Here is a 17964-nt window from a genome sequence, read left to right on the forward strand (position 1 = left end):
GTAAGGCAGCTCATGAGATTATTGTATTGAAGCACATAGGAGAGAGATTAACCACATAGCTACCGGTACAGCCCCGAGACTCGATGGAGAACTACTCCCTCCTCATGGGAGACAGCAACGTTGGTGAAGATGGCGGTGGTGTCGATGGAGAAGCCTTCCGGGGGCACTTCCCCGTCCCGGCGGCGTGCCGGAACAGAGACTCCCGTCCCCTAGATCTTGGCTTCGCGATGGCGGCGGCTCTGGAAGGTTTCTCGTACCGTGGCTTTTTCGTATCGAGGTTTTAGGTCAGGGACCTTTAAATAGGCGAAGAGGCGGAGTCGGAAGGTCAACGAGGCGGTGACACACTAGGGGGGCGCCCGCCCTATCATCTGGGCCCACCAGGGCTCTCCTCTGGTGGCTCTCGAGTGTTCTGGAAGCTTCGTGGAAAAATAGGATGTTGGGCATTGATTTCGTCCGATTCCGAGAATATTTCCTTACTAGGATTTCTGAAACCAAAAACAGCAGAAAACAGCAACTGGCCCTTCGGCATCTCGTCAATAGGTTAGTTCCGGAAAATGCATAATAACGACATATAATGTGTATAAAACATGTAAGTATCATCATAAAAGTAGCATGGAACATAAGAAATTATAGATACGTTTGAGACGTATCAAGCAGCTGGACGTGAAGCTGGACATGGAGCTGGACATGATGTTGGACATGAAGACATCCCATGGAAGCGCGAGGGAGGAGAGGGAGGCATGCGCGATGGAAGAAGACGAAGTCCAGGCCGGCGCCAGGCACGGTCTGACCGGCCGCTACGCCGGCGCGCCCGGTCCCTAGCCCGGTCCAACCGGACGCCCCGCCGGGCCAGCCCGGCGCCGACCGGATCTTTAGCTGGTGCCATCCGGGCGGGTGTACTGAGCCACCCGTCCCACAGCCGGTCACCACCCGGTCCCTGGCCGGTCGAAACCGGACCACCCGGTCCCAGGCCCGGGCGACCGGCCCCCAGACCGGTCGAGTCCGAGTCTGTCTCGACCAGATCCAATCTGGGGCGGTTTTCTATGTATCTTTTCGACCCCTAGTCGTCCTCAACCCCTATATAAGTGCCCAGGACGCCCCCAAATTAGGTTTAGACCATGTTTAAGATAAACCCTAGTTCATAGTTGACTGCTTTGCAACTCTATCGAATTTCTACATCATATTGCATTGATTTGGTGTATACCCCTGAAAGTCTTGTGTGATCTGTTGTTCCATTGGGAATTAGACGGTTGCGACTTACCGCTTCGTGCTCGGCGGCTACGTGCGCAACAGTGTGGAGTTGCGAATATCTTGCAGGGTTCAGAGTTGTTGCATTGGCGACATGGACCAATCGAGAGAATTCGTTGTGTCATACAAGTTATCATCCATTTCATGGTGTTATCTCTGATGTGTTCATCGTGTGATCAGCATCACCACCGCGCTTACTGAGAAGATCGGGCAACCCCTTATCAAACACCGTCCTGGAATGTTAATATTTGTTTCGACCAACGAAGTATGAGGTATGCTATTTAGTTGATACTACTTGGCTCGTATTTGAGTTGGACTTATTCATTTGTTTTGGTATTTCTTCGAGTTAGAGCCGACGATTAGAATGTTTGGTCACCGTACATTCTGGGGTGGCATAAGTGAGCCTGTTAAGATAGCACAAATATCAATATCGTGTGCATCGGACTTGGCCTCACTTACGCCATCCCTGAATGTTAATATTTGTTTTGACCAGCAATGTATGAGACATTTATTTATTATATCCTAGTTGGCTCTTATTTGTGCTGGTCTTCTTCGTTCATTTTGGTCTTTCTTCCATTTTAGTCACTACACACTCGGGGTGAGGGGGGACGATGCAAGCGAGCCTGCCGGGAGAGAGGAGGGAGCAGAGGAGGAACCGGATGAAGACCTCGATGCACGCGAGCCTGGCGGGAGAGAGGAGAGAGCAGAGGAGGAACCAGATGAGGACCACTTTGTATCTCGAGATGGTGAACTTTGTATGAATTAAGAGTTGTATGTAAAGAAAATTGACACTTGCCACTATATGTGTATCTCGATCGGGCTCTAAGTAATGTGATGATGATGTTTATATTATATCTGTGCAATGTACATGCCATTTATATTATATATGCATATTTCTGTATATAATCTGTATAATATATGCATATTGATGTATATAACCTCTATGTATATAGCAGGAAGTACAAAATCGTGTATAATACGAGCAAATTATGTGGCGCACCTAACACTAATTCTTTAGCGCACCTATTTATGTGGCGCACCGAGTCATAGGTGCGCCACAGAATGTCTTAGTTTTCTGGCACATGGGCAGGTCCACCATAAAATTCTTATTTTAATGGCGAGGATTCTGTGCGCACTGTCCATGCGCCACAGAATATGTATTTAGGTGCGCCACAGATGAGCCTTTCCCTAATAGTGGGAGGTAAATGATGTCAATCCTAATTTCACTTGTTTTTTCTTTAGATCTGTATCATCTTGTCATGCTAGGTTATTTTGTAGCTCAACAGGCGTGCTCAATCCCGGTTCCATTACATGTTAGGTTGGTTCGTCTTAGGGTTTTTTGCTCTAGTGTGTTGCAGTTTCGGGGACGACCATGGTGTGGTATTTCGGTACATATTTGGTCATATCTCCTTTTTCTATGATCAGAATCAGTTTCCTAGGCTTGCAGTAGGTACTAGACTATTGTTTGATTATATATTTGTGGTTCTGGCATAGTCTATGCAAGACTTTTGACTTATATATTTGGGCTTCAATTGATGTATGTTTGCGAGCTTACGTCATATTTATCATGGCTTTGTTGTTTCATTGAAATGATACAATGATCACGTGATCTTTGGAATGTAGATCTGCATGTGGTTATGTAAAGTTAATATTGTGTTAACTTCCTTTACATGGTTTGCTTGCTAGCTTCACTGATTGTCCATATCTTTCTACTGTAAATTGATAAGAGCGTATCTATGCTTCATCTATTGCCAATGATTGTGATACATATGTTGAGGCAGTGCCTTATTGGTGATGGTACTTTTTTGAATTTGGCAATGGCGGAGCCTCGGCGTCTCTTCCAAGATGTGTCTAGGAGACGTTGGAGGTTCTCCCTGATCGCTAGCTTCAACGAGAGCTAGAAAACCAAGGGATGGTTCTACATTTTTTTATCCATTAGGGTTATATTTACAAAGTTTTCTCGTCTGTCAGTTTTCATGCTTATCTGTTCATGTAACTTGATTTTCTATTAATAAAATATGTGGTTGAACTAAAAAAAAAACTTAACCACAACATTCGAAAATATCTAGGTAGGATGTAGAAACATGCACTATAACTAAATTTATGTTGTGTTAAATAGTGCAAGGGTGTGAGAAAGCGAGAATATATGCACAGATGATATGCTACTCTCTGTTTGGTTTACTCAAAGACAAACGGTAAGCAATTTAACTAGATATTTATGAAGAAAATACCAATATTAATTTATAATATAGAATCTGTGGTATTAGAATCAAATTTCTAAACTCCAAACGCGAATAGAATGAAAATCGAAGTGCTTCCAAAAGAAAATATTTGGACAACGGGGCCTAAATATTTGCAAACAAATTCACAGAACCTTTCTTAACATCCATGCCGAGTACACGCCACACACTTGACTTTTCTCCGGAACCCAATATTACATCTCTGATCTCTGTAAGGCCACGTATGGAGTATCCCATATGGTGTATCCGGTCAGAAAAGGCAACATTGAATTGCCATATACTAGCCAGTGAGCATATGGTGTCACGTGATCTGGAGCTGTCGCAGAAAGCCAAGATAAGTCAGCTTTCAAAAGAGACAACAAAAAGGGTCGTTGCACAATGCAGCAAGAACCCCTCGAGGCCTCGATGACGCAACAGACGAGATATCCTCTCTGGCGGCAACACGGTAGCCGTCCGATTTGCCCTTTGGCTTATAGTATGCGTCATCAATTCATGATCTTCCACTTTTTCATGAGAATCGAGACGATGATTGGAGAGAGCCACAGCAGTATATATATACAGTAGAGATGCGCACATCACTCTCCAGATTTATACAAGTTCACTCAAGGGCTATAAATAGCTTCTGTGTCGTGCCAAACTAAGATCATCCCTATTGTATCATTTCCTCGACGGAGCTTAACTAGCTAGAACGTGAAATAAGTGCGCAGGCGGCCGGCGGTTAGCATGCAGAGGGATCCGCTTATAGTTGGGAGCATCGTCGGCGACATCGTCGACTACTTCGACGCATCAGCACGGCTGAGGGTGCTGTACCACAACCGCGAGATCACCATCGGTTCCGAGCTGAGGCCGTCGCATGTGGCGAACCAGCCGACGGTCCAGATCACAGGACTATCCGGATCACTCTACACACTCGTGAGTGACCATTTTTTACCTACACACACCTCGTGCATTCATGTTAGTAGTACTTAATTATGTCATTGGTTTAAGATATCTGCCGTATGTCGATGAATGTGCCTACAACCCAATAGGAAAACTAGGTTTTGAAAATGAACGGTCTACCCTCAATTCCTCTATGATGCCACTTATAACATATGTTGAGTTTACAGGGGTATATATAGACTTCAAATTTTAGATATTTCAAAATGTTTTTAGATAGGACTCGACTTGTTGAAAAAACCACAATCATTAGCAGTCATCTAATGAGCCCAGATATTGTTAACCAATTAGGTCCCAAACACACATGTGCGAGTCATGCGTTGAGTTTGAACTCGAACTCAAACTCGCGGGCTTTAACAATCCATAGAGCTAATTTTATGGACAACCTCACCTCTAAATTATGATGAATCCATAGGGCAAACAAAAATTATGACGAATATAAAGTGAATAGTACCTACTTATGGGGCGTTTCGAGTTTGTTTTTTCTTAACCAGGACAGAATGAAAGTAATTCCCTAGGGAATATACAAGTACAATACCTAATCATTTTTTTTTCAAAACAAGTTCGATTTCTTTTAACCTTTCTTTGAGTTTTTTATTTTTCCAAGTATGGGGGTGTGTAGCACCCAAGAGCTCCTATGCATTTCACTTCAGTTTTTTTTTTGATGAAAAAACAAGAGAGGATGGAACCTACTTCCACCCTCCTGTGGATGCGGCATTAGCGGTCAATGAACTTTACCCGTTCTAAGGAGGAATCGGCTCACACATGAACAGAGCACTAGACGCCCTACTCTACTCCTATGCACTTTGGTTTGATTTCTTGTTCATTAAAGCATGCATGTTTGTTCCGCAGACTTTTGGCTCTCGGGTGCTACACACCCTCATACACCCCAAAAATTAAAGTAATAAAAAAATAAAAAAAATGAATCTTCCTGGAAACCAAGTATGATCAAGTTGTAGTCGTAAAAAGAATGTTTGGAAAAGAAATGATTCCCATGGTCTTCAGGGCAAAAAAACAAAATTATGACGAATATAAAGTGAATAGTACCTGGTCATGGGGCGTTTCGAGATTTTTTTACCTAGGACACAATAAAAGTAATTCCCTAGGGAAATATTTTTATACAAGTACAATACCTGATCATCTTTGATTTCAAAAAAGATCAATTTTTTAAACTTTTTTTATTTTATTTTATTTTTCCAAGTATGGGGGTGTGTACCAGCCAAGAGCTCCTATACATTTCTCACCTCACATTCCAATATATGTTGTTCCTAGGTATAGTCCAGTGTACTGGTATACAATGTATGGTATATTTATCGCAATAATGAATGCATGAGTTTTTTTTATTTCCTCCTCTCCGGTCTGCACGTACCTCTGGTCCTAAGCACCCCTGAAAGGTCATCTGCTGCCAATAGGAAGGATAGGAAGAGATTGGATCATCATGCCTATAGATGGATAGGTCCCCCCCCTCCCGCCCCATGGCTTGATCCTTTTCATGCAATCACAATAGCGTTGAGAAAGATACGGTGGACACCAGGCGCATCACCATATCCACCCTTATACGATGGAAGCCTAACTTGACCACGATAGCTCGAAGATACTCCCACTCCAGATGGTCATAAGCCTTCCTCGTATCCAACTTTAATGCACAAAACTTCGTTAAAGTCACAGTCACCACAACCAACGAAGCAAAGAATCCGTATTTAAGTGACTCATCATCACCTGTCTTGTATAGAAGGCTTCTGTTTGCTTCACCGTACCAACAAGTTAGCCTCCAAATGTCATTTGTGCACATGCTTGTTCAATCCTTTTTTTCATTGGCAACACCATTGGGTATTGACACCGCAATTTAAGCGATGCCGACCTGTGCCCACTCACTGATCATGATACGCTTTTTCGAGGGATGGACTTGCCTAAGCGCAACCCGAGACTTGGGCTCGAGGGTTGTAAGATGTGTATGCCAATGGATTGGGTCGTTCTATTCCAGTATAGCCATACCGGCTTCCTTAAGTATAATTCTAAATCAGCTGTTTCCTGTTATTTTCATAAATACTTCCACACTAAGGTTTTGATTCTACAAGTAAAACAATATAGTAAACATATAAAATATTAAAGAGTGAATTTCACTTTTTACCATGTAGTTGTGCATTTGTGACACATATTACCACATTTGGTGGAACTTCTACGAAAATATCCTATTTAGGAGACTTTAAACACGGTTGAAACCCAATTTAGAAATTTTCTCGTTATGGTTGCATAGAATAGGCATGATACATCAATATGAAGCAACAAAATATGTAAATATCGGGAGGTCTCATGGTCGATTATGTCCAAACTTTTTTGATCCGTATGTCCCATTCCTCACTATTGTTTTGATCTTTTTGGACCGCGATCATGAGCTAACACCTTGCCCAATGGACGCACATCATAAAACAAGGGTCTAGAGTTTATTAAATGGGTAATCTACACGAATTTTCACTCGGGAGGGTAATTAGTGTCACAAATGCATTACTGGAGGGTAAAAGGTGGAATTCACTCAATATTAAAAGCCACAAAGTCCGACAAATCCTACATGCATATATTACCAACATAATCTGTGTGTAACACACATGATTTTGTTACTAGGTGATGGTCGACCCTGATGCACCTAGCCCAAGCGACCCTTCTGAGAGGGAATACCTCCACTGGTACGTGATAACGACTAAGTTCTACCTCTCCGATTCCACCTTGCCCATATGGTGGTTCTCAACCTATCATTCAAGACAAATTTTCACTTACATTAATTGTCAATTAATTGCTTTGGAGCTCTTTCATAGGATGGTCACAGATATACCAGAACGAGGTGATGTCAACCGTGGTAAGCAATATATACAAGTACTATAAACATGTCATAGACATAATATAGCAATCTCTAACCTAACTATCTTCTCGCATCGCCCGTGATCAGGAAACGAGGTGGTGTCCTATGAGAGCCCGCGACCGGCGGCCGGGATCCACCGCTTTGCCTTCGTGGTGTTCCGCCAGATAGTGCAGCAGACAATCTATGCACCGGGTTGGCGTGCTAACTTCAACACAAGGGACTTCGCAGCATTCTACAACCTGAATGCACCAGTTGTAGCAGCCTACTTTAACTGCCAAAGGGAGGGCAGTTGCGGTGGCCGGAGGTACCGGTGAACCTAACTAGTAGTATGTAAATGGCAAACGTCGTTTCATCTGAAGAAAAGGGAGGCCACATACACGCGATCGTTCAATCTAGATATATCATACAAAATAAATTTACTCGTATAACCTCGATGCATATAATATGTCATTGGGATCTGGTCTTCACTGACTTTACGTGATGATGTCAATACTTATGTGTTGTTCCTTTTTTGAAGGAGTGAAACCCATGACCTGATATTTGTTGACCAAATCTGGTGACGGTAATGTTGCCTAGGGTAGAGGTTGATGTCGTCGAGTTGTGTTTTGTTCCTTTTGGCTTTCTTTGAAACTAAACTGGTTGAGTGCATCCCATACGTATGGAGTTGCTCTTAATCTTGAGTTGTTTCAGAGGTCGAATGCAATATACATATCATCTTGGCATTTAATATACATTCCTCAAGGTCCACTTTTTTTTTGCGAGGGAAAGAGATTTTATTAAATAGCAGGATTACATTCAGATACAATTATATCAGCAATTTCTGGCAGGGGACTACCCAGAGAAGGGGACTACCCAGAGATATCTCTGTTTTCCCCTGAACCCTACCCAGCTGGGCAAGCACATGGCTTGCATTGTTTGCATCCCTACTAATCTTAACGAGCTTGTTTTCTCTTTCCCTTAAGAGATCTCTTATAGCATTGATCCTGAAGGCATGGATAGAGGCATTTGGAGTGCTCTGCTGAATCCATTTGATTCCTTCCAAACAGTCTGATTCTAATATAAAGTTCATTGAGGTCCAGAGTAGAGCGAGCTTGGCTCCCTCCTCGATCGCCAGGAGCTCGGCCTCTAGGGCGTCTTGGCAGTTCAGCAGCTGTCGACATGCCGTGAAGATGACCTTTCCTTGGTAGTCCCGCATCACCATGCCTATACCTGCCCTTCCATCGTTCGAATAAGCTCCATCGACATTCAACTTGGCGTGGTCCCTTGGCGGTGGCAGCCATTTCTGTTTCACTTCCTGTCGCCTGCTGTCGTTTCGAATGTCCCTCTTAAAACCCCGCTGTTGATCGATCACCATCTTCCCCTTTACTATATCCGCATCTGGGGATTGTTTTATTAGCAAGAGGGAGTCCAAATAGCTTACCAAGAATCTCCTCAAGGTCCACTTAACTTCTCTTTTCACACCACACATTTGGTTTTTTTTTTTTTTTGACCCCAAAATCACATATCTGCCGCACATGGACCTTCTGGTCTGTTGTGTTTGATCAGAAAAGGAAACATGAAATTACCATATACGAGCTAGTGAGCATATGTCACATCTGATCTGACGCTGTCACAGGAAGTCAAGATAAATAAAGGAAGATAATACCGACGACATAAAAAAAAACCGATACCTGCCGACTGCCGGCAATGCTGTTGCTGCGGTACATCGTGGCTCAGAAAAAAGGATAAGGATTCCTGATCGTTTCTGTAGCTTTCGAAAGGGACAAGAAAAGGGCCGGTGCCAGGAGATGCAATGCAACAGATACGATATATGCTCTGGCGGCAACACGTTAGCCATCCGATCTAAAATCTTGCAGCGGAGAGGTGTTCCAAGTTGTCACGGTGCTATTTTGCCCCTTAAATTGGGTGTTATCAACCTAGGATCTTTCACTTTTTTCCTTCAGAAATTAAAAGATCTTTCAATATTTCTTGTAAAAATAAGAATCTTTACCTTTTTTGATTGGATCATGACCGAGATGAGGATTGTCGGAGGCCAATACTCCACATATGTGTATATCCGTTGGCAATGCGCAGTTGCGCACACCACACTTCAGATTTATTCTTCACTGGAGTCCTATATAAATAGCTCGGAGGCCTTTTCATGCCATTGCAAACTAACACAATCAATCCCTACAGTACGTGAAATAAGTCTGTCTGGCACGGCCAGCGGTCAGTAAGTATGCAAAGGGATCCGCTTATAGTCGGGAACATTGTCGGTGACATCGTCGACTACTTCGACGCATCAGCGCGGCTGAGGGTGCTTTACGGCAACCGCGAGATCACCGTCGGGTCCGAGCTGAGGCCGTCGCATGTGGCGAACCAGCCGACGGTCCAGATCACAGGACTATCCAGATCATTCTACACACTCGTGAGTGACCAATTTTATGCACAAACATTTGATAATCGCATGCGTGCAGGTTAGCATAGTACTTTTTGATCCATATTAGTTAACTATGTACAAATAACATGGATGGAGGCAGCAGTGCTTTTAATTGATTTAAGAGGCATGGATGCAGACATGTACAAATATAATTTGTGTTGCGTGTTACACGCATGTTTTTGTTACTAGGTGATGGTAGACCCTGATGCACCTAGCCCAAGCGACCCTTCGGAGAGGGAGTATGTCCACTGGTATGCCTACGTTTCCACCTTTTTTTGAAATAGCGAACGAAGTCCTAGCCTTTGCATCAACCGATGCACACAGCTTTTCATTTCCACCTTTTATTACATATATACATCGTAGTAGTTCTCAACTTTTCTTTCAAACGAAACTGTTCACTAGTAGAAAAAGGGGTTTTCGTCCCGGTTCATAAGAGGCTTTAGTCCCGGTTGTGCAACCGGTGAAATTTTTTATTTTATTTTTTCTAATTTTTTCCACTTCCTTTTTTCTATTTTTTTTAAATTTCTATTATTTCAGTTATTTGCATGGTTTAGTCTCTATCTCTAACTACACTTATCTCTAGTAAAATTATTTACTCGTGGTCATACTTCTCGCTCGGTCACCCATCCTCCCACTACTCCAGCACTACCACGCTTAACTTTCGAGTTTCATCCCGTCCCGTATCCAAGTACTTCGCACGCATGTATGTGATACTAGTATCATATCAATCCTATTAACATGTTGGTCGATGTCATATTTCTTTATTGTTTGAATTTTAAATAATTCTTTTAATAAACAAAAGTAATGATGTAATAATAATCTTGAATAAATAAATAAATATTAACTTTTTAATTTGTACTATTTTTAAATTTTTAAATATTTTTTTCCAAAACTAAAAATTTGAAAATACAAAAATTGGGTAAAAGTAATAGTAATCTTTATGCAAGATGCAATTATTAATTTAATTTTTTGGAAAATAAAAAAATATAATCCATAATTTATAGCAAAAACTAAAATCTTCCTGGTTTCATATTTTCATTTGGAATTTTGAGAATCTAAAAATTGGCTAACCGGCTAAACCCTAGTGAATTCGGATGTAACTTTTTCCCATAATGATTTTGAAAAAATTATACGCTTTTTTCGACGTCGTATGCAAAAGTTAATGCGGGTTTACTATTTTTCAAACCTTTTTTGCAAAAAAGTGATTCGGATTTCTTAATTTCACCGAATAGTAGGTTGCATAACATACGAGAATCTGAAAGCATTTTATTTTTTTAATTTTCTATTATTTTCTTTTGTATGTTACAAAGCAAAAAAAAGGCGATCCACACGGGGGTGAAGGGTGCGTGGGGAGTAAAAAACTAGAAAAAACCTTTAATCCCGGTTGGGGGCACCAACCGGGACCTGCGCCGGCCGCAGTCTGCCATAGCCCTTTAGTCCCGGTTGGTGTTACCAACCGGGAGTAAAGTTCTACCCTCTAGTCATGGCCGGAGCATTAGTCCCGGTTCCCCAGCAGAACCGGGACTAAAGACCCCATTAGTCCCGGATCAAAGTATTTGGGAACTAATGGCTTGGGATAGAAGGCCCATTTTCTACTAGTGTGTTCACTTATGTTAGCCTGATAATAATTTCTTCGGGGTTCTTGTATAGGTTGGTCACAGACATACCAGAAGGAGGTGACGTGAGCCGTGGTAAGAAAATTTACAGAAATATGTCCACTTCCTTATAAAGTACATATGCAAGTATATACAAGCTCAATCATATGGCTAGCTCTCGCGTACTATATAGTAATTAAGGAAAAAAAATAGCGGGCTATTTGATTTAGCGGACACCTCGTACAGAAGCTATTGAAGCTATAGCCGAAGCTAAACCATTTAGCGGTTTTCTCTATAAAAGCAATATATGTCATAGAAATAAACAATTACAGCATACATATCATGGAAAATAATATTTGTCTTTGTCTTCAGGATTATTGCATTTTGCTTATAATGTGCTACGGATCTAAACTAGATATGCCAATTCTATCTACAATCCTTATTTCTAAAAAAAATTACATGGGATGAAATGAAATGGAACTGAATAGGCAGGGAAGTATGTAACAGGACGGAATTTCTAAAAAAAATTACATGGGATGAAATGAAATGGAACTGAATAGGCAGGGAAGTATGTAACAGGACGGAAAGACGTAGCAGTTCTAGTGTTCAATCAAGCTTCCATATACAAATTATTTTTGGAGATTATAGTGTCTGACAGCTGAAACAATTCACCGTCGAACAAAGAGTAAATGAAAAAGGAGTAGAAACAATCTAGCCTGAGTTTCGGACGTGGTCGGTCGTCTCGATTCAGCCCGTGACTCCCAAGCCAAGGCATCGTGTCCTGGGCGCAGCCCAGCGAAAACATGTATTGGGCTTCAAAGTCTAGTATCATGGGACAATTATGTTAGTGGCGCTCTAGCTCCTCTAGCGGCTACACTATTTAGCGGTAATTAGCGGCGCTTTAGCGGACGTAGCGCCTATAGCGGAAGAAACATGCTTAGCGTCGCGGAAGGATGTCTGAAAAGCTATAGCCAGCTTTTTTTTCCTTGATAGTAATGCCCGATCGAGCTGGCTAACTATCTTCTCGCATCGATGGCATGGTATATATGATCAGGTACTGAGGTGGTAGCGTACGAGAGCCCACGGCCAACAGCAGGGATCCACCGATTCGTCTTCGTGGTGTTCCGCCAGACAGTGCAGCAGATAATCTATGCGCCAGGGTGGCGCGCCAACTTCAACACGAGGGACTTCGCGGCGTTCTACAGTCTCGGTGCACCGGCTGCCGCAGCCTACATCAACTGCCAGAGGGAGGGCAGCTGCGGTGGCCGGAGGTACCGGTGAAGTTAAATGAATGCATGTATATATAACCTCATAACTTATATTGTATCTATGGGGTGTTGTACTGCAGTGTATGTACTAGTACTACCGCGTGCGTTGTGTTATCCTTCTGTCGGTTAATCAAAAATAAACGAGAATCCTACTCAATATGCAAAGATGTGTGTGAGGCGAGTAGTAACTTGATCATGGATAATTAAATGGGTTGAAACACGTAGGAAGGTTCATCCAACCCTAACTGAAAGGTACCCAAGACAATATGGGCGCTGCTCCTAGGGGGGGGGGGGGGGGAGGGGGGCGCAGAGTTCTCCGCGGCGGGAGGGGACGAGAACCCGCCACAATCAAAGTGGCCTGCCAGTTTCTACTATGACAAGAGGATGGAAGGCGGATACGGAAGCCATGGTGGCGGCGGTGACTCATGGTACGCATGTGCTCGGATCTGAGGCGGTATATTGTGGCTTCATTTGTTCCAGCCCGCAGGTTGTGGTTAGCATACAATCGCGGTTGCAGCTGGACACTTTCTTTCACATGGGGTTGATCACAGCAGAACTATGTGTGACAACATTGGTTGGAAGCACAACATTCATACCGAACATGTTCTGACATGGCATGTCCATTGTTATCGTGCATGAGCCTTATGCACTTTTTTATAGGAGGTTTGTGAGACGGCAAATGGATGTAGTGGTCAAACGGATGCGAAAACACATCGTGATTGAGTTTTTGTGGTGCTACTTCAGTACCAGGATTGGACCTCCAGGGTGAAAACTCTTGTTCTGACCTTCGTATTTCATACCTATCAATGGTGGTTTTGACATCATTAACTTGCTAAATGCATTGCGTAGAATTTGCTCAGTTATGCTCACGAGGATTACAACTCATGATCTAGTGTTTGATTACATTCATCGGCGGTGATACTTTTGTGTCGTTACCTTGTTGAAGGTGTTTCTTCTAGAGAACGTTCTAACATCCCATATGTCATGTCGTTGTTGGATACTATGTGCCTTAGATCTTGGTTTGTTTGTTTTTTTGTTCTTTTTAAAAATTTGGTTGTGGCCTCCTTAACTTCTCAAATTGACCATGATATTTGATTATTGCAGAGGTCAGACAATGTAATAATTGTCTAAAATAGCATAGGAGCACAAACAATAAACCAGAGACCTATTATCAAATCAAAGTAAAAAACCGATTCATGGTAGAATCGACCAGGAAACCAGAGAGTTGATCAAATCAACCGTCTCCCACGCATCTGATCCACTCGAACTAGGCCAAAATAACATAAGTCAAAGCTCAGATACCACAGTTGGGCCACGTCAGTAATAGCATTGGGGATAAAAACTTAATTTTCCGGCGAGCACCGGACATGGCCCTAACCTGGAACCTGGATAATAAGAGAGGCCATTGTTCCTTAACCCTAGGCGTAGGTGCAGAATGTCCATAAAGCAAGGTGCTTGGGGAATTGAAGACGATCTTGCATCCGGCTCCTTCGTCCTCATCTTTGATACCGACTACTTCTTCGACGACCCGCCTAGCACCACACTAGCAACACCTGTGTCGAATCACACACTTACGAGGAGGTACAGCGGTGATGAGGTTCTAGCCTCTTCCTTGCCACCGGGGAAAGTGAGAGTGGAGGCATGTGTGGACTTGCCTTCCAACACTAACTTATACTCTCATGTTACACCAACTACTCCGACCAATGGTATACGAATGCATGTCATTTATTACGTTAGGTACTCATTTATATTTTGGTGTACGGCAATAGTGTATTATAGTAGGTTAGATACTTCTGCTTCTGCTGATTTGATTTAGATAACTAGTATCAATTTCTTTGTAGAGTTGATAGATCTTACTCGAATACGGAGGAGTTTGAAGAGAGAGTGGAGAAGATTGTGGCGGACTGTTTTGCTAAAAGATTTTTAAAATCATCATGCGATATCCCCTCGGTTAGCTCGTTGGTTTGTTAATTTTGAACTTCTTGAACACGTATATATGTTACACGTTCATGTTAATGCTCACGTCAATCTTAATTTTGTTAGTTGCGGGAAAAAAAATAGTGTTGTGAAATCTACATGGTGGTAGGTCGGCGTACTTTTGAGGAGAAGGTGAAAAAGCATGTGCCAAAAGTGTTGGCAGCTTTGGGTTTGTTATCAGAACTGCATCCTTGTAACTGGTTTCCCTCATGGAGTACCAACTCCTCCGTTCAAAAGTACACATCTCATTTAGTATATTAGATACTCATTTATATCTTTTATTCTCCTAAAGTTATCCAGTATTCTGCAGTTTATATTCTTTATTCTGATAATATTATCCAGCACTTTGCACTAGTACAATAGTCTTTTCGTAGGTTTGATACTTATACTATTTTCATTTACGTAACTAATTTTATCTTCTTTGTAGAATGGACACATCTTTTTCGATTACACAAACTATTATAGAGCCAAAAAGGGACCAGGCCATCATGATGAGAAGACTGAGTTGAATGCATGAGTCGAGTTTTTTTTTATCTATGCATCTATGCACAATTATTTGATCTAATACAATTTTTTGATTCTATGATTTGTTATTTCAAGCATATTTGTACCATAATGACCTGATGTCATACATTTTTGTGATGTTTTAGCACCAAAGCTCTATATAGTAGCTCGTTTTTCTTATCATTTCTCGAAATACTATTGTGAACAATTTTCTTGTTTCTGGGAAGCAAGTTCTTTCTTTATTGAGCTGAAGTATGTTCTTTGTTCAGCTATACTCTAAATATTTTCTTTACAAAACAGGTGTCCTTGTTATGCATCTTACCTTATTTATTAAACTACTTATCTTCTCATTACCAACATCTTTCAAGGCAGCTAGTTAATCATCTCGCCAAAATCTTCTTCTATTTTACTCGCAACAGTGAAACTACGAGAAGATGCAGATCATTGGGATATCAAGAACTTGAAGAGAAGGATTCTTGGTTCTATTTTACTTGCGAGTGACACATTTCTATCCACGTACTTGATGAGTTCTAAACATCTGAATCTTTTTATGGATGTATGTTCATTTATAGGAATGCCAGCCTGCATTTTATTAAACCGGCAAAAAAATTGCAGCTGAAAATGTAACTAGCGAATTGGCTGAAAAATAGAATGTCTCTACTTTATACATATGAGCGAGTCACTGTAAAACTACTAATGACAACCGGAAACAAAATACAGACGTCAGTGCTACAGCCTGGTCCTTCAAACTACTCGTTAGTGAAAGTTTATTAATGACATTCTCAGTTGAAGTTGGACATCCCTATACATTGCTAGGAGCTCCTCTCGTCAGCTGAACGAACAACCGGTAAGCTGTAACCAATCAGCATATTGTAGACTCGCCAGATATGAGAACTACTGATGTAAATAACATTTTTTTATCGCCACATAATGTCGCCGATTTGTCCCATTCGATAGATGGAGCAACTGCCAAAGACGCACAAAACTCAATTTTATCGCCATCATTGCATCGTACCCTCGATGTATCAAATGACTGTCGTTGGTAAACATTACTAGTGGTTGTATCATTGGTAAGCATTTTTCTGGTAGTGAGTCGGCATTGGCTTCTAAAAAATCATACCGACACCATTTACCTACGAGTCGCCTAGCAATGTGGTATTTTGTTCGAGTCCCTTTGCCTAATGATATTGGTGGTAAGTCACGGGCGAGTTACTAGTAACCCCAGTGCCGATTTAGCTCTTTTTTCTCCTCTCCCTGATATGTGATCCCATTAGACTAAATTCTTAGTTGAACAACCTTAACACTTAATCGAGTTGCGCATGACCATGCTCCGAATCATATCACATGCATGAGATGGCCCAAAAAATTATGACTTTGAGGCGTGGGAAAATTCCATCTTGGTGCATCCATGTACGCAACTTGCTTCCGAGTCAGCCCAAGTACTACCTTTATAACTACTGTTTGGCAGACTCAAAGTCAGCTAGTCCACAACCTAGATCATGCGGGTCAGCTCAGGTCTAAGTATTTAAATGGATCAGTCAGGTGCAAGACTTCACACTTTAGTCTTGTAGTATGTATACAACACAACCTCAAGGGAACTAAGGACAAACATTGTATAAGCACAAGATTCCACATCCAGACCTTAGGCGGAATGTACCAATGCGGTTGTGTATCACATACCGATCTCGATAGCCAGACTGGCCACACCATGGAGATCTACGTTGACAAATTAGTCAATGAAGACCAGGAAAAAAGATTGGCTGCTCACCGATCCCCCTGATATCTCCAACAAAATTGAATCAAGGCTCAACCGTACCAATTGTATTTTCAATATCATGCCTAGGATAATGGTAGGGTTCATGGTACCTCATTGTTGCACAGAAATTACCCCCCCCCCCCCCCCCCACCCGAAAATCAAGGCTATTGATGACATGCAACCCTGACACAATATATGAAAGGTTCATAGATCGAAATGATGCAAGGTGACCTTAAGCTATATGATCTCCAAATCGTACAGTGGGACCTTTGTTTCTTCAAGCCACTGTAGCAAACAAGCAATTTCATGCAGAGGAGGCTAAAGTCATGTTATTCTAACCGACTAGTGATGTCGATGAGCTCCTCCGATACAATCGATGAGTGGAAGGAAGAAGGGAAGCAGGAGAAGTGTACATCAGAAGAGAGATCCTTCATGGGCCCAAGGAGCGTACCCAATGGTGTAGAACTTTTATGTACACATATTCTTAATGACGTTCTCCTAGCGTGCGCTCTAAGTGATGGACACACGCCCTAAATGGGCCACGCTGAGGATGCCCATTAAGAGGTGAGTTTTTAAATTTTGTAAATCTTAAATATTATGTTTATTTTTTCTACAAATTAATTTTACATTGGAAAAAAACTTATTGTAAGACGAATTTTCACATGCCAAACATTTTTTTTCAAAAACAAAAGCCCTGACACAATTTCCAAGCTCACACCATCATCTGTGCCCTCACATAACTAGTCCGCTGGAGAGTATAATAGGAAGCTGAATTACTGCAGGTCGAATAGCCAAGTGGGCAACCAAGCATAGGCAGTTCAAGGTCAACTTCCTATCCCGAACGACTATCAAATCTCAGCAGTGGCCAATTTTTTGTCATAATTAACCTAGACCCGAATTTGAAGTTTGGAGTAAAACCAAAGGTAAGATCATGAAAATTATACCATCATCTCGACTGAATTCTGATCATCTTTCATGGGCACCAGAGAAGCTATGCCTCTTTACTTGTGCATATGGCCTAGTGATGGATGAGTTGTGGCGTTCATCTACTACATCGTCTAGATCGGCCCCAGATGGAAGAATGAAGATATGGGATCTTGTTTAGAAATCTAGATCGGCCACGAACTCTCTACCGACCCGGCAAAGCAAATGCAAGCGTACGTT

At 42.0% G+C, this 17964-nt stretch overlaps 2 protein-coding genes across 2 annotated transcripts; both read left to right on the top strand.

The window, feature by feature from the left end:
• Window positions 1-4108: 4108 nt before the first annotated feature.
• Window positions 4109-8035, top strand: LOC127349258 (protein TWIN SISTER of FT). Its single transcript, XM_051375017.2, has 4 exons — window positions 4109-4400; window positions 7047-7108; window positions 7238-7278; window positions 7369-8035. Exons 1-4 carry the CDS (start codon window positions 4212-4214, stop codon window positions 7593-7595), a joined length of 519 nt encoding a protein of 172 aa, XP_051230977.1. The 5' UTR covers window positions 4109-4211; the 3' UTR covers window positions 7596-8035.
• Window positions 8036-9420: 1385 nt separating this feature from the next.
• LOC127297264 (protein VERNALIZATION 3) lies at window positions 9421-12720 on the top strand. The gene is made up of 4 exons (XM_051327559.2): window positions 9421-9688; window positions 9890-9951; window positions 11351-11391; window positions 12350-12720. Exons 1-4 carry the CDS (start codon window positions 9500-9502, stop codon window positions 12574-12576), a joined length of 519 nt encoding a protein of 172 aa, XP_051183519.1. The 5' UTR covers window positions 9421-9499; the 3' UTR covers window positions 12577-12720.
• Window positions 12721-17964: the final 5244 nt, after the last annotated feature.

This window comes from Lolium perenne, chromosome 4, assembly GCF_019359855.2.
Source record: "Lolium perenne isolate Kyuss_39 chromosome 4, Kyuss_2.0, whole genome shotgun sequence".
Lineage (NCBI taxonomy): Eukaryota > Viridiplantae > Streptophyta > Magnoliopsida > Poales > Poaceae > Lolium > Lolium perenne.

Coding starts and splice junctions, on each gene's coding strand:
- LOC127297264 (XM_051327559.2), top strand. CDS start 9,500: ATGCAAAGGGATCCGCTTATAGTCGGGAACATTGTCGGTGACATCGTC. Junction 9,952..11,350: donor GAGAGGGAGTATGTCCACTG/GTATGCCTACGT, acceptor GTTCTTGTATAG/GTTGGTCACAGACATACCAG. Junction 11,392..12,349: donor AGGAGGTGACGTGAGCCGTG/GTAAGAAAATTT, acceptor ATATATGATCAG/GTACTGAGGTGGTAGCGTAC.
- LOC127349258 (XM_051375017.2), top strand. CDS start 4,212: ATGCAGAGGGATCCGCTTATAGTTGGGAGCATCGTCGGCGACATCGTC. Junction 7,109..7,237: donor GAGAGGGAATACCTCCACTG/GTACGTGATAAC, acceptor GCTCTTTCATAG/GATGGTCACAGATATACCAG. Junction 7,279..7,368: donor ACGAGGTGATGTCAACCGTG/GTAAGCAATATA, acceptor GCCCGTGATCAG/GAAACGAGGTGGTGTCCTAT.